Here is a 16,246-nt window from a genome sequence, read left to right as displayed (position 1 = left end):
TCCACTAGATGTTGGAACATTGCTGCAGGGACTTGCTTCCTTCCATTCAGCCACAAGAGCATTAGTGAGGTTGGGCACTGATGTTAGGTGATAAGGCCTGGCTTGCAGTTTGCGTTCCAAGTAATAACAAAGGTTTTCGATGTGTTTAAGGTCAGGGCTCTGTGCAGGCCAGTCAAGTTCTTCCACACCGATCTTGACAAAACATTTCTGTATGGACCTCGGTTTATGCACGGGGGCATTGTCAAGCTGAAAGAGCCTTCCCCAAACTGTTGCCATGAAGTTGGAAGCACAAAATCATCTAGAATAGCATTGTATATTGTAGCATTAAGATTTCCCTTCACTGAAGAAAAATAAAAAATAAAAATAAAAACTCTAGACCACCTTTACTTCACACACGCTTACAAACCTCTCCCTCCTTTTGCCAAATTTGACCCGAATTCTATCCTCCTGATTCCTGCTTACAAGCAAAAACTAAAGCAGGAAGTACCAGTGACTCGCTCAATATGGAAGTGGTCAGATGGCGCGGATGCTATGCTACAGGACTGGGGCCAAGCTTCCTGCCATCCAGGACCTCTATACCAGGCGATGTCTGAGGAAGGCCCTAAAAATTGCCAAAGACTCCAGCCACCCAAGTCAGACTGTTCTCTCTACTACCGCACAGCAAGCGGTACCGAAGCGCCAAGTCTAGGCCCAAAAGGCTCCTTAACAGCTTCCACCCTCAAGCCATAAGACTGCTGAACAATTAATCAAATGGCCACCCCTGCTTTTGTTTTTACACCGCTGCTATTCGTTGTTTATTATCTATACAGTGTCACTTTTTACAAATTACCTCGACTAACCTGTACCCCCACACATTGACTCTGTAGCTGTACCCCTTGTATATAGCCTAATTAATGTCATTTTCTTGTACTTATTTTTTTAATTCAATTTAGTTCATTATAAATATTTTCTTGACTATTTCTTCAACTGCATTGTTGGTTAAGGGCTTGTAAGTAAGCATTTCACGATAAGGTCTCCACCGGTTGTATTAGCCACATGTGACAAATACATTTGATTTGGGCCTGGCTCCCAAGTGGATGGACCTATGCCCCCCCAGGCCCACTCTTGGCTGCGCCCCTGCCCAGTCATGTGAAATCCATAGAGTAGGACCAAATTTATTTAGTTAAATTGACTGACTTCCTTACATGAACTACAACTGAGCAAAATCTTAAAATTGTTGCATGTTGTATTTATGTTCAGTATATAACCATGTTATTTTATTTTATTCAAGGACAGCGTCAAAAGCCAAATTAGGCTTCTTCTAAAAACAATTAAATAAGTGTCAAATATTTTCTTTGCCACCATCATTGAAGTTCAGTTAAAAATTACAATTAAGGCTTATACACACAATTATGTTATCTACAAATTAAGGGGAAAACACTTTAAATTTAGTAGTTGTATTTAAACTGTAATACAATTGCAATTTCCCCCTTACTAGCTCAGACTTTGCTACTTTGAGGAAAAATGTACTTACTATGACTGATATGTGGTTGTTCCACCTCGCCATCTTAAGATAGTGCATTTAACTAAGTCTCTCTGGATAAGAGTGTCCGCTAAATGACTAAATTGTACAAATGTAAAAGTGACAAACAAGCAAATATGACAATGCATTACTGACTGTGCCATACTAAGAAACATAACTATTCTCTTCATCAAGCACCTTTTAATACAATTATATAAATGTATACATAAAAAAAAAAGTGTATGTCACTCAGTTAAAAAACAAAATGTGGGTAGGAGTGCGAGATCAGAGCTATATCAACTATTTTGTATTTGCTTCTTTTTCAATTCTTTGTAGCCTGGTTAAACCAGACTGAATGCAGCACTCAAAACAATGGCGAGAGCATAGCATTCAGTCTGTTTTATCCAGGCTACATCCTTTGACCCTCACCAACTGCTATCGCAAATACTTCAGTCTGTCGGTCTGTACCAGCTTCCATCTCCCAGTCATCCACCCAGTGTTTGAAGTGAACTGAAATAGGTGCTGGTACGGTAGTCATTTTGGGTGCCAGTACTCATATATTTAAGCCAATATAAGAGTGGCCAGTACTAAAGCAGTACAGTAATCAGTACCTGTGTGTACCGGCCCAATTCACACACTGCATCAAGCCGACTGACCAGTAAGGCGCAAATCACAACAGAATCAGGGGGCTCACCAGTTACTGCAGAGGACAGGAGGCTTCCACAATACCTGGGCCCTTATTCATCAATCATATCAGAGTCTTGTCAAATCATAATGAATACGGTTATATGGACGGGGGCACCTGATCCTAGATCAGCCTACCTACTTGCTTTGTGAATACAGGACCTGAGCGTGAGTGCATGCAAACACAAACCCGACAACAGAGCTTCTCATAAAAAAAAAACATTCCTACTGCTGGTTATCAGTAGATCAAATGTGAATGCATGCATGAATTCATCCATTTCAATTAACAGATACATGTATACAACACTTTCCTTCTCCAGCTGGTAGTGTTTTAGTACCATATTCCAAGAACACCACAGCAATTAACCTCCTAAGTAGGCTATAGTAGTACTATGCTCCATATCACTAGGAGTGAATACATGTTGTTTAGAAACATGATCACAGCTATGTAACAGTGGTCGTAATTGCGTGGCACATTGAATTATGTACAATTACTTGAAGTGAAATGTATTCTGTTTTCATATTGTAAAAATTGACATAATGACCTATGTTCCTGTCTGAACAACAGAGAAATAGGTATTCCTATTACCCTTGATGAAGCTCAATTTAAGGTTTTTATTAGGTGAATCCTGAGCTGACAGGAATTACTCATCTTTGCTTACTCTAGATGTTTACCAGCTTGTAAGATAAGGCAGAGATAGGTAAACATCTAGAGGTAACTGATTCCAGTCAGATGAGGAGACACCTAATAAAACCATGGTTAACCAATGACATCACAAAGAGAGACAATGGTCTGGGCTGGGTTTAGGCTCATAAAGCTTTCCAAGAATTCAAATGAATCAAGGCAACTCGTGAATGTTGCTGGTACCGCTCTAATGTTGCCTTATGCTGCAGCGTGCATCCTTCTGATTCTGGACACCAACTTCCCCATATACAGCCTCTGAGTCAGTCCCAGAGGGGCACTACTTTTGACCAGGGCTCATTGGACTCAGGTCAAAAGTAGTGCACTATGTAGGGAATTAGGTGCCATTTGGGACTCAACCCTCTGTAGTGTCTCCACTCCTACATGACGTCCACAAAGAACTCACTGGGATTTCCCATGGCAAGGTGGAAGGACTGGCGCGAGGCGGTGAGCTCTGGGGGCACAGAGCCCAGGTCACGGGTTGGGGGTGCCCCTGGAGGTCCCCCGGGGATGGTGCCAGGGGGCAGGCCCGGCATCGAGGGCCCTGTCTGCCCCAGGCCCTGGAGGGTGTGTGGGTGCACGTGAGGGTGATGGGGGTGCTGGGGGACCATCATAAGCATCATGGGGTTGTATGAAAGGGGGATGCCCTGTGGGAATTGGAGATGTGGAGGGGGTGCGCGGTGGTGTGAGCGCTGGCTGACGTGGCTATAGTGGCTGTGTTCACTGGGGGTGGCCGAGCCTCCGTGTTCCCCCCTCCTCAGGCTGCTCCGTACAGAATACTCTGATTCGCTGCCGCTTCCTGAGCGAGAGTCCCTGCCTCCGTCTCCGCCTACTGGTGACTTCTCATCCCGGCCGCTAGTACTGCCCACCCCTCCTGTGCCTTTCCCTCCCCTCCGTCTCTCTCCCTCGCTCCGGGTGGAGCCACTGCTCCGGCTCCCTGGGTGAGAGAAGACAGGACAATGTGAAAACAGGCACCCCAGAAAAGCTGAGTACATTCTAATATCACAGTCTAACCAGAATCATACAGAGGCTATCTATAGCTCTGATTCAAACTAGACATTTTTTAACCCTTGCATAACCCTACAATCTTCAAGTTTCTGAGTATGGCCTGTCAGGAAAACACTCTGAAATCTTTAATTATTCATCCATAACACGTATTAATTACACTGAACAAAAATATAAACACAACATGTAAAGTGTTGGTCCCATGTTTCATGAGCTGAAATAAAATATAAAATACAGTTTCCATACGCACAAAAATATTATCTCTCTCAAATTGAGCACAAATTAGTTTATATCCCTGTTAGTAAGAATTTCTCCTTTGCCAAGATAATCCATCCACCTGACAGGTGTGGCATATCAAGACGTTGATTAAACAGCATGATCATTACACAGGTGCACCTTGCACTGGGGACAAAAGGCCACTAAAATGTGCAGTTGTGTCACAACACAATGCCACGGATGTCTCAAGTTGAGGGAGCGTGCAACTGGCATGCTGACTGCAGGAATGTCCACCAGAGCTGTTGCCAGAGAATTTGATGTGTATTTCTCTACCATAAGCCACCTTCATCATTATTTTAGAGAATTTTACAGTACGTCCAACAGGCCTCACAACCGCAGACCATGTGTATGGCACCGTGTGGGAGAGTGGTTTGCTGATGTCAACGTATGGTGGCAGTGGGGATATGGTATTGGCAGGCACAAGCTACGGACAATGAACACAATTGCATTTTATCAATGGCAATTTGAATGCACAGAGGCCTATTGTTGTGACATTCAAACCGCTCATCACCTCATGTTTCAGCATGATAATGCAAGGCACCATGCCGCAAGGATCTGTACACAATTCCTGGAAGCTGAAAATGTCCCAGTTCTTACATCTACTGCATACTCAACAGACATGTCACCAATTGAGCCTGTTTGGGATGCTCTGGATCGATGTGTACAACAGCGCGTTTCAGTTCCCGCCAATATCCAGCAACTTTGCACAGCCATTGAAGAGGAGTGGGACAACATTCCTCAGGCCACAATCAACAGCCTGATCAACTCTACGCGAAGGAGATGTGTCGTGCTGAATGAGGCAAATGGTGGTCACATCAGATACTGACTGGTTCTCTGATTCACGCTCCTACATTTTTAAAGAGGTATCGGTGTCCAACAGATGCATATCTGTATTCCCAGTCATGTGAAATCCATAGATATGGCCAAATGAATTTGCTTATATGAACTGTAACTCAGTAAAATCTTGCATGTTACATTTATATTTTTGTTCAGTATACATACACCCCCCCCCTCCAGTCTCACCCTCGCTATGCTGGCTCCCCGTGCTGCCTGGCGCGTAGCTGTAGCTGGAAAGCTCGTGGTAGGGGGGCGGCTGGCTGGAGTAGGGGTTGGATGTGTACTGGTAGGAGGGGAACGTGTGCATCAGGGGCCAGGGTGTGGCCCCCGGGAGGGGCAGGGGGGCCAGGGTGTCCTGGTCTGAGGCACCACTAGAACCGTCGTTGTCATTCAGGGAGAGGTTTGCCATGTCTGGGAGAGGAAGAGAGAATAGAGTAATGGTACAGTTATAATCAGGGATGTATGATGCATCATTTGACCTTCATTTTCAATACAAATACATAGGACATTTTTACCAGAGCGCTCACAAAATAAAACAGCAAAAAGTCCATGGCAAATATACATATTTACAACAAACAGCAACGAAACTGTAAAGCTAATGTAGCACAGCAGGCACGGCAACATCTTAAGGCTCGAGGGCCACATCGGGATTTCGAAATTCAAAGGAGTGATTCAACAGATTGACAATTTTTTTATCCAAAATAATCATAATACAGGGATGGCCACCTGTTGCCCATCTCTGTAGTACAGTAAAACAGGCCTATGGGCAATTAGCCACGAAGGCTTGTGCTCTTTTACTCACAGTTCTCACAGTCGCTGAAGTCACCGAAGATGTAGTAGCATTGCTCTGAGAAGGTGATCTTGTTGACCGTGTGGCGGATGAAGCCAGCTTTCAGCAGGTTACTGGCATACTTCCTGGCTTCACGACGGTCCTGGAAGCCCTCAATGTGTTGGTAGAGCCACTCCACCACATCAGAACCTGCCAATCAATCATCCATTAGAACCCCACACTAGAACCCCCCCCCCGACGTGTTGGTAGAGCCACTACACCAGAACCTGCCAATCAATCATCCATTAGAACCCCTCAATGTGTTGGTAGAGCCACTCCACCACATTTGAACCTGCCAATCAATCATTCATTAGAACCCCACACTAGAACCCCCCGATATTTTGGTAGAGGCACTCCACTACATCAGAACCTGCCAATCAATCATCCATTAGAACCCCACCTATGATCTACTGTAGGGTTTAATCTTTTCCTGTAAATCTACCAATTTTCTTTGCGGAGAAAATTGCAACCATCCCGGTAACATCCTGGTATTCCCGTTCAAACCGGAAATGCTATTTGAAAACGTATATAATACCAGTCCCAAAAAATTGACGTGACTATACCACTGTAAATGGAGAAATGTGGACAGGAATCCAATGGTTTATTTAAGCAATAAGGCCCGGAGGGGGTGTTGTGTATGGCCAATATACGACGGCTAAAAGCTGTTCTCAAACCACCCAGTTTATAATATTGTATTTGTCAAAACTTTATCAACTCAAGGTTCTGTTAAAGTCGCCACACAATTTGTTTAAAGCCTAGTGTATTTGTACTTATTATGAATCCCCATTAGCTGCTCTCTTCCTGGGGTCCGGCAAATTTAATGCAGTTATACAATTTTAAAAACATTACAATACATTCATTACAGAATTCACAACACTAAGTGTGTGTATGTTATCATGTGTATGTGTATGCAGGCATCTGTGCCTGTTTGTTTTACTTCACAGTCCCCGTTTTTCCATAAGGTGTATTTTTACCCGCTTTTTAAATCTGATTCTACTGCTTGCATCAGTTACCTGATGTGGAATAGAGTTCCATGTAGTCATGGCTCTATGTAGTACTGTGCACCTCCCATAGTCTGTTCTGGACTTAGTCTGTGAAGAGACCTCTGGTGGCATGTCTTGTGGGGTATGCATGGGTGTCCGAGTATTTTAAAACAGACAGCTCGGTACCTTCAGCTTGTCAACACCTCTTACAAAAACAAGTAATTAGGAAGTCAATCTCTCGTCCACTTTGAGCCATGAGAGATTGACATGCATGTCATTAATGTTAGCTCTCCGTGTACTTTTAAGGGCCAGCCGTGCTCCCCTGTTCTGAGCCAACTGCAATTTCCCCAAGTCCCTCTTTGTGGCACCTGACGACATGACTAAACAGTAGTCATGGTGCGACAAAACTAGGGCCTGTCGGACCTGCCTTGTTGATAGTGTGGTTAAGGAAGAGCAGCGCTTTATTATGGATAGACTTCTCCCCATCTTAGCTACTGTTGTATCAATATGTTTTGACCATGACAGTTTACAATCCCGAGTTACTCCAAGCAGTTTAGTCACCTCAACTTGCTCTATTTCCACATTATTCATTACGATATGTAGTTGAGGTTTAGGGTTTTGGGATTGATTTGTCCCAAATACAATGCTTTTATTTTTGGAAATATTTAGGACTAACTTATTCCTTGCTACCCATTCCCGAAACTAACTGCAGCTCTTTGTTAAGTGTTGCAGTCATTTCAGTCGCTGTAGTAGCTGACGTGTATAGTGTTGAGTCATCTGCATACAGACACACTGGCCTTACTCAAAGCCAGTGGCATGTCGTTAGTAAAAGCCAGCCGCACCAATGTGTCGGAGGAAACACCGTGCACCTGGTCAGTGTGCACTGCGCCCGGCCCGCCACAGGAGTCGCTAGTCTGCGATGAGACAAGGATATCCCTGCTAGGCCAAGCCCTCCCGAATCCGGACGACGCTGGGCCAATTGTGCGTCGCCCCATGGACCTCCCGGTCGCGGACGGCTGCGACAGAGCCCGGGCTCCAACCCAGAGTCTCTGGTGGCACAGCTAGCACTGCGATGCAGTGCCTTAGACCACTGCGCCACCAGGGAGGCCTGGCTTGTCATTGTTGATTTCACCTCTTCCACACTGACTTCATGGAATTCAAAAGTACAATTCTTGTCTTTCATAATTTGGTCAGATATACTTGGATGTGTAGTGTCAGCGTTTGTTGCTGGCATATCATCCCTACGTTTAAATTAGCCATCAATGAATGATGGAATGATTTCCCCAAAACAATGTCCTTTAAGGTGCTCTAAAGCTTTTTACTATCATTCATCTTTGTTTCATAGTATAATTTCTCTATTTATTTAGCTTAGTCACGATTTCTTAATTTGCAGTACGTTTTCCAATCAGTTGGTCTGCCAGACTTATTTGCCAACCATACAATTTTTCAATTCTTCATCAATCCAACAGGACTTAAAATAATTGTCTTAATGGTGCGTGCTTATTAGTAATAAGCAATGTGTCAAGTCTGGTTGCTCCTCATTACACACCACAGACCAGCAAATATCCTTTACATCAGCAACATATGAATCACTACAAAACGTATTGTATGACCTCTTATTCACTATATTAGGCCCAGCCAGTTTAAAAGGGACACTTTGTGATTGTGGTAATGATTGCCCTATATCTACTTCCCCAGAGTCAGATGAACTCATGGATACCATTTGTACAGTGGCGTGCCGTGGGCCTGGGGCCTGGGCCTTCAGTGAGGTCCTACACAGTCCCACCCGAATTAATCCACCTCTTATTACCATCATTATGATGCCATGGCTCTAGACACTATACATTTAGACAGAAACGGAGTATAACCAGGCGTTGCGTCACCTTGAAATTGACAAAAAAATGACATTTTTGGGTAAACAGTGTTTACCCAAAAACATGACACAAGAGTCTTTTCAATATTTCCCTATTTTTCTTCACCTTTTCATTGTGCAGCTCCGTTGCCCTGCGCGCTTGTTCGTTGAGCTGTAGATCCACTCGGGTGTCCCCAAAAGTTTTCAAAAGCACCATTGCTTGTAAGTGCCCAGCCGTACTTTGGTGTCTCGTTGCTGCCTTGGTTAGACAACTCAAGTTTGCAAAGCCAGTGTGGCTCCAAACACCAAATCGATCACTTGCAAATAATAGGCATTCCCAGCAGTACAGTTTGCAGTGCTTCTCGGAGCCTGTGAGCCATTGATAGCGCTCGTAGTTGGAACTTTGAAAGTGGCGAACGAACCCCTTTCCCGCCTGTGACAGGCTTTGTAGCGTCGGCGTCGGGCGACCTTACCTTACAATGTCTAACTTTTCTTGAAAAGTTCGTCTTGAGAATGGCGTTATAATTATATCCTCGACCAAATCGATATCTTCTCCTCCTTCCGCCATTGTGGGTTGAAAAAACATCTTAGTAGTACGCAAATTAATTCGTTTATCAAATTCAGTTTCCTATTTCTGAGGTTCTGCATAGACCTGCCCATAGGACCTGCCTCTCAATATTGGTAATCCAATCAAAAGACATGCACGCACTACGCCTGCTAGCTGGCTCCTGTGTAACACTGGAGCCAGCCAGCAGGCGTACAATAGCCAACTCTAAAGCTGATTGGTTGACACTAAATTTTCATTTCCATTCCCTTTAAGCTACAAGCGCCCGCACTGTTGATTCCTCCGTACCTTCAGGCTCTGATCAGGCCCTACACCCAAACAAGGGCACTGCGTTCATCCACCTCTGGCCTGCTCGCCTCCCTACCTCTGAGGAAGTACAGTTCCCGCTCAGCCCAGTCAAAACTGTTCGCTGCTCTGGCACCCCAATGGTGGAACAAACTCCCTCACGACGCCAGGTCAGCGGAGTCAATCACCACCTTCCGGAGACACCTGAAACCCCACCTCTTTAAGGAATACCTAGGATAGGATAAAGTAATTCTTCTAACCCCCCCCCCCCCTTAAAAGAGTTAGATGCACTATTGTAAAGTGGTTGTTCCACTGGATATCATAAGGTGAATGCACCAATTTGTAAGTCGCTCTGGATAAGAGCGTCTGCTAAATGACTTAAATGTAAATGTAAATTCTGAAGGCAGATTTTAGACCCCTGGCAACACATGGCTGAATATGATTGGATAAAAGATCTAACATAAAGACCAGCCCTCCAAATCTCAACCTGGGGCTGGAAGCAGTGCAACCAAGAGGAACGCTATGAAATGAAGAGTATAATTCTTACTCTGGGGAATAATTTAATACATATTTGTGGGAAAATATATTTAAAAAAAAATTATATTCTGATGATGTTTAGGCCAGCAGAGAAGGCCTTGCTGGCCCTGACGGCCCACCACTGCATTTGTATGTCTCTGCATGCAGTTTGAAGGAAGTTGCTAACTAGCGCTAGCGCAACTGCTAAGTACGGTTAGTACAATGACTGGAAGTCTATGGTATCTGCTAGCCGTGCACTCGCTTTTGTTATTTTCACATCATGGAACAATGTTCCAAATATCTATTTCCTAGAGGCACGGTTGTAATCACAATATACCAGTCATTTTGTGACCAGTGAGTAGCTGCAGTTCCTATTTTGAGCTTCTACCAGTGCCATAAAGAGATTTGTGAATGTGAGATGAGACTGCCTTCAGTAAACTGCGTCATGAGTAGCCTACACATGAGACAGCAATTTACAGAAGTCATGCAAGTAAGTGATGTTTTCTATTGACATTATGTTGAGTAAGCTAAATACGGCATGCTGCTAGAATTTTGATGACTGGTCTAATGTAGGCTATGAATGACGCCAGAGAGTTTGCCAGCAGCATACCTCCCTGCATCCCACTGCTGGCTTGCCTCTGAAGCTAAGCAGGGTCGGTCCTAGTCGGTCCCTGAATGGGAGACCAGATCATGTTGGAAGTGGTGTTGGGGGGCAAGTAGGAGGCACTCTTTCCTAAACAAATATCCCAATACCCCATGGCAGTGATTGGGGACATTGCCCTGTGTAGGGTGCCGTCTTTCAGATGGGACGTTTCACGGGTGCCCCGACTCTGTGGTCACTAAAGATCCCATGGCACTTATTGTAAGAGTAGGGGTGTTAACCCTGGTGTCCTGGCTAAATTTCCTATCTGGCCCTCATACCACCTAATCGCCCTCAGCTTCCAATTGGCTTATTCATTCCCCCACCTCCCCTGTAACTATTCCCCAGGTCGTTTCTGTAAACGAGAATGTGTTCTCATTCAACTTAGTTAAAGAAAAGTTGATATGTCCGGTTCATGCATGCAGCTATTTGCACGTTGTATTTTTTAGTGAGGCATAAATGTTTAATATTATTGGTCCACAGGACCTGTCAATATTTTTCTTGGGAAACTGGAAGGTGCTTGGTTGGGAAGTCCTGGGATACCGGTCATCGGTATTATTATTATTTCTATATTTTTCATTAAACCCTAATACTAGTTAAACTTTTCAACGATAACCTTTCTTTCCAATCCAAATACAACAGCACCCTAAAAGTTGGCTATACAGCACAAACAGATCTGGAAGCAGTTCTCTCACCAAGGAAGGCGTTGGGGATGGTGATCTTGAGCCACATCCTGTCCCGGACCTCCAGACCAGACTCTGGGGAGGCCATGGCCTTAGCCACCGACGCCATGTCAGAGTGCAGGGACAGGTTGAAGTCATCAAACCCTGGAGAGAGATGAGAGGAGGGTAAGATTAAGAGAAACAGACTGTCAAAAAAATCTATTCATTATCAACTAAGGTTGACAGAACTTAACACTTGAGGGAGAAGAGAGAACTTAAAATAGCGCTTCCCAAACTCGGTCCTCACGTCCCTAAGGGGATGCACATGTAGTTTTTTGCCCTAACACTATACAGCTAGTTCAAATGATCAAAGCTTGATGATTAGTTCACTATTGGAATCAGCTGAGTAGTGCTAGGGCAAAAAACAAAATGTGTACCCCTTGGGGGCCCAGGACCGAGTTTGGGAAACCCTGACTGAAATCTTCAACAGAGATCAATGAGTAAAATGACAAAACTTGAGACTACAAGAGAGAAAGCAAGAGAAAGAGACACGAGAAGACTCAAACATAGTGTAGTAAATAAAAGCAAACCTTACCTTTGTGGGCCAGAGACAGGCAGAGGGACTCACGCTCTGTCTCGGTCACCGAGGAGTTGGAGGTGATGGTGCTGAGAGAGGAGCTGCCGGGGTAGGGAGGGTAGGCCCCTGTCATGGCCACAGAATGGCTCACCCACACAGCCGGGTCTATGGGCCGGATCGGCTCATCTGGAAGAACAATGGGGGTGTACACTATGAGGAGGGGTTGTAGTCTCCTCTACCATTGGGTGGATTTCTCAGCCGAGGCTCTTTTCGCAGTTAGTCTTTGCTCGATTTCTCGCGTCCTCCCTCTCCTCGTTCTCAAAACAAGAAGGTCAGAGGGGAAGGGACTTTGGATCTTCGACCTCGAGTGTGTTGTGAGGAAAGAGGATGCAAGGAATCAAGGAAAGAGGAACTGAGAAAGAGCCTAGGAGATATAACAGGTTACTCACTGCGTGGGAGGGTGAAGTAGCCCTGGGGTGACGGGTCCCAGCATTTAGCTACTGTCAGGATAATAGGTCTGGGTGAAGAGAGAAAAGGAGAGAGAAAGAGAGAGACATCGAGATAATCTTTTGTTTTAGGGGGTAGATCGGCTTTAATATTGCAGATGGATTGTAGCTTCCATCAATGTCATTGTCTGCGTCATTTTCAACCCCCATATATATATTTTTTTGTAAAATGTATATAATATATACAGTACCAGTCAAAAAAGTTAGGCATTTAGGCCAAAGAGTTCAATCTTGATTTCATCAGACCAGAGAATCTTGTTTCTCATGGTCAGAGTCCTTTAGGTGCCTTTTGGCAAACTCCAAGCGGGCTGTCATGTGCCTTTTACTGAGGAATGGCTTCAGTCTGGCCACTTTACCCTAAAGGCCTGATTGGTGGAGTGCTTCAGAGATGGGAGAACCTTCCAGAAGGACAACCATCTCCACAGAGGAACTCTAGAGCTCTGTCAGAGTGACCATAGGGTTCTTGGTCACCTCCCTGAACAGGCCCTTCTCCGATTGCTCAGTTTGGCCGGGCAGCCAGCTCTGGGAAGTCTTGGTGGTTCCAAACTTCTTCCATTTAAGAATGATGGAGGCCACTGTGTTCTTGGGGACCTTCAATGCTGCAGGCATTTTTTGTACCCTTCCTCAGATCTGTGCCTCGACACAATCCTGTCTCGGAGCTCTACGGACAATTCCTTCGACCTCATGGCTTGGTTTTTGCTTTGACATGGACTGTCAACTGTGGGACCTTATATAGACAGGTGTGTGCCTTTCCAAATCATGTCCAATCAATTGAATGTACCACAGGTGGACTCCAATCAAGTTGTAGAAACATCTCAAGGATGATCAATGGAAACAAGATGCACCTAAGTGCATAGCAAAGGGTCTGAATACTTATGCACACAGCTCTTTTAAATACATTTTCCATTATTGGAAAGTATATTTTACATTAGTTATCTTGTTTTTAATGCCACCCTTCAGCTCCACTCAACCTCTCCCATCGATCTCTTAAAACCATCCATATTGGATTTCTATTTGCCATATATTTTTCAACTTTGCTGTGATGTTTCACAAAAGTTGTGAACCTTTCTATTCTCAGTTTCTACAGATTCACTTATAAATGTTTTTGCTAAATGTATTATTGATAATTATCTTTGTAGAAGGAGCAGAAGGCATGCACACATACAGTTGAAATCGGAAGTTTACATATACCTTAGCCAAATACAATTAAACTCAGTTTCACAATTCCTGACATTTAATCCTAGTAAGAATTCCCTGTCTTAGCTCAGTTAGGATGACCACTTTATTTTAAAGGATGTGAAATATCAGAATAATAGTAGGAAATGATTTATTTCAGCTTTTATTTCTTTCATCACATTCCCAGTGGGTCAGAAGTTTACATACACACAATTAGTATTTGTTAGCATTGCCTTTAAATTGTTTAACTTGGGTCAAACGTTTTGTGCAGCCTTCCACAAGCTTCCCACAATAAGTTGAGTGAAATTTGGCCTGTTTTTCTAAGGTCAGGGCTTTGTGATGGCCACTCCAATACCTTGACTTTGTTGTCCTTAAGCTGTTTTGCCACAACTTTGAAAGTATTCTTGGGGTCATTGTCCATTTGGAAGACCCATTTGCAACCAAGCTTTAACTTCCTGACTGATGTCTTGAGATGTTGCTTCAATATATCCACATCATTTTCCTCCTCATGACGCCATCTATTTTGTGAAGTGCAACAGTCCCTCCTGCAGAAAAGCACCCCCACAACATGATGCTGCTACCCCCGTGCTTCACAGTTGGGATGGTGTTCTTCGGCTTGCAAGCCTCCCCCTTTTTCCTCCAAACATAACGATGGTCATTATGGCCAAACAGTTCTATTTTTTGTTTCATCAGACCAGAGGACATTTCTCGAAAAAGTACGATCTTTATCCCCAAGTACGATCTTTATCCCCAAACCGTAGTCTGGCATTTTTATGGCGGTTTTGGAGCAGTGGCTTCTTTGTACCTTCAGGCGTTTAGAAAATGCTCCCAAGGATGAACCGGACTTGGAGGTCTTTTCTGAGGTCTTGGCCTCCTTCACTCACACCGCCAAACTTACCCTAGTAAAACTGACCATCCTACCGATCCTCGACTTCAGCGATGTCATCTACAAAATAGCTTCCAATACTCTACCTAGCAAACTGGATGCAGTCTATCAGTGCCGTCCGTTTTGTTACCAAAGCCCCTTATACCACCCACCACTGCGACCTGTATGCTCTAGTCGGCTGGCCCTCGCTACATATTCATTGCCAGACCCACTGGCTCCAGGACATCTATAAGTCTATGCTAGGTAAAGCTCCGCCTTATCTCAGCTCACTGGTCACGATAACAACACCCAACCGTAGCACGTGCTCCAGCAGGTATCTCTCACAGGTCATCCCCAAAGCCAACACATCTTTGGCCACCTTTCCTTCCAATTCTCTGCTGCCAGTGACTGGAATACATTGCACAAAATCGTTGAAGCTGGAGACTTGTATTTCCCTCACTAACTTTAAACATCAGCTATCTGAGCAAATCAAATCAAATTTTATTTGTCACATACACATGGTTAGCAGATGTTAATGCGAGTGTAGCGAAATGCTTGTGCTTCTAGTTCCGACCATGCAGTAATATCTAACGAGTAATCTAACAATCTCACAACTGCCTTTACACACAAGTGTAAAGGAATGAATAAGAATATGTACATAAAAATAATGGCTAGTGGCTAGTGATACATTTATTACATACATTTTGTTCATTATTAAAGTGGCTAGAATTGAGTCAGTATGTTGGCAGCAGCCACTCAATGTTAGTGATGGCTGTTTAACAGTCTGATGGCTTTGAGATTGAAAAACAGCTTCTGTCTCCCCGCTTTGATGCACCTATACTGACTTCGCCTTCTGGATGATAGCGGGGTGAACAGGCAGTGGCTCGGGTGGTTGTTGTCCTTTTTGGCTTTCCTGTGACATCGGTTGGTGTAGGTGTCCTGGAGGGCAGGTAGTTTGCCCTCTGTGATGCGTTGTGCAGACCTCACTACCCTCTGGAGAGCCTTACGGTTATGGGCGGAGCAGTTGCCATACCAGGCGGTGATACAGCCCGACAGGATGCTCTCGATTGTGCATCTGTAAAAGTTTGTAAGTGTTTTTGGTGATAAGCCGAATTTCTTCAGCCTCCTGAGGTTGAAGAGGTGCTGCTGCGCCGCCTTCACCACGCTGTCCGTGTGGGTGGACCATTTCAGTTTGTCGTGATGTGTACGCCGAGGAACTTAACTTTCCACCTTCACTACTGTCCCGTCAATGTGGATAGGGGGCTGCTATCTCTGCTGTTTCCTGAAGACCACGATCATCTCTTTTCTTTTGTTGACGTTGAGTGAGAGGTTATTTTCCTGACACCACACTCCGAGGGCCCTCACCTCCTCCCTGTAGGCCGTTTCGTCGTTCTTGGTAATCAAGCCTACCACTGTAGCGTCGTCTGCAAACTTGATGATTGAGTTGGAGGCGTGCATGGCCACGCAGTCGTGGGTGAACAGGGAGTACAGGAGAGGGCTGAGAACGCACCCTTGTGGGGCCCTAGTGTTGAGGATCAGCGGGGTGGAGATGTTACATACCCTCACCACCTGGGGGCTGCCCGTCAGGAAGTCCAGGACCCAGTTGCACAGGGCGGGGTCGAGACCCAGGGTCTCGAGCTTAATGACGAGTTTGGAAGGTACTATGGTGCTAAATGCTGAGCTGTAGTCGACGAACAGCATTCTTACATAGGTATTCCTCTTGTCCAGATGGGTTAGGGCAGTGTGCAGTGTGATTGCGTGGTCTGTGGACCTATTGGAGTGGGTCTAGGGTGTCACAGGTGGAG

General features: G+C 44.8%; 1 protein-coding gene across 1 annotated transcript in view; it reads right to left on the bottom strand.

Moving 5' to 3' along the window:
* Window positions 1-1,687: 1,687 nt before the first annotated feature.
* Window positions 1,688-16,246, bottom strand: part of LOC120057399 (segment polarity protein dishevelled homolog DVL-2-like) — a 36,450-nt gene continuing 21,891 nt past the window's right edge. The window contains exons 10-15 of the mRNA XM_039006009.1: window positions 12,344-12,411; window positions 11,913-12,080; window positions 11,351-11,482; window positions 5,788-5,964; window positions 5,172-5,396; window positions 1,688-3,804 (exon numbers count right to left, since the gene is read on the bottom strand). Coding sequence (XP_038861937.1) covers window positions 3,248-3,804; window positions 5,172-5,396; window positions 5,788-5,964; window positions 11,351-11,482; window positions 11,913-12,080; window positions 12,344-12,411 — 1,327 coding nt within the window. The 3' untranslated portion in view covers window positions 1,688-3,247. The remainder of the gene's footprint in view (window positions 3,805-5,171; window positions 5,397-5,787; window positions 5,965-11,350; window positions 11,483-11,912; window positions 12,081-12,343; window positions 12,412-16,246) is intronic.

Source organism: Salvelinus namaycush, chromosome 12, assembly GCF_016432855.1.
Source record: "Salvelinus namaycush isolate Seneca chromosome 12, SaNama_1.0, whole genome shotgun sequence".
Classification (NCBI taxonomy): Eukaryota; Metazoa; Chordata; class Actinopteri; order Salmoniformes; family Salmonidae; genus Salvelinus; species Salvelinus namaycush.
The sequence above is the reverse complement of the archived record's forward strand: the minus strand, read 5'-3'. Positions and strand labels throughout refer to the sequence as shown.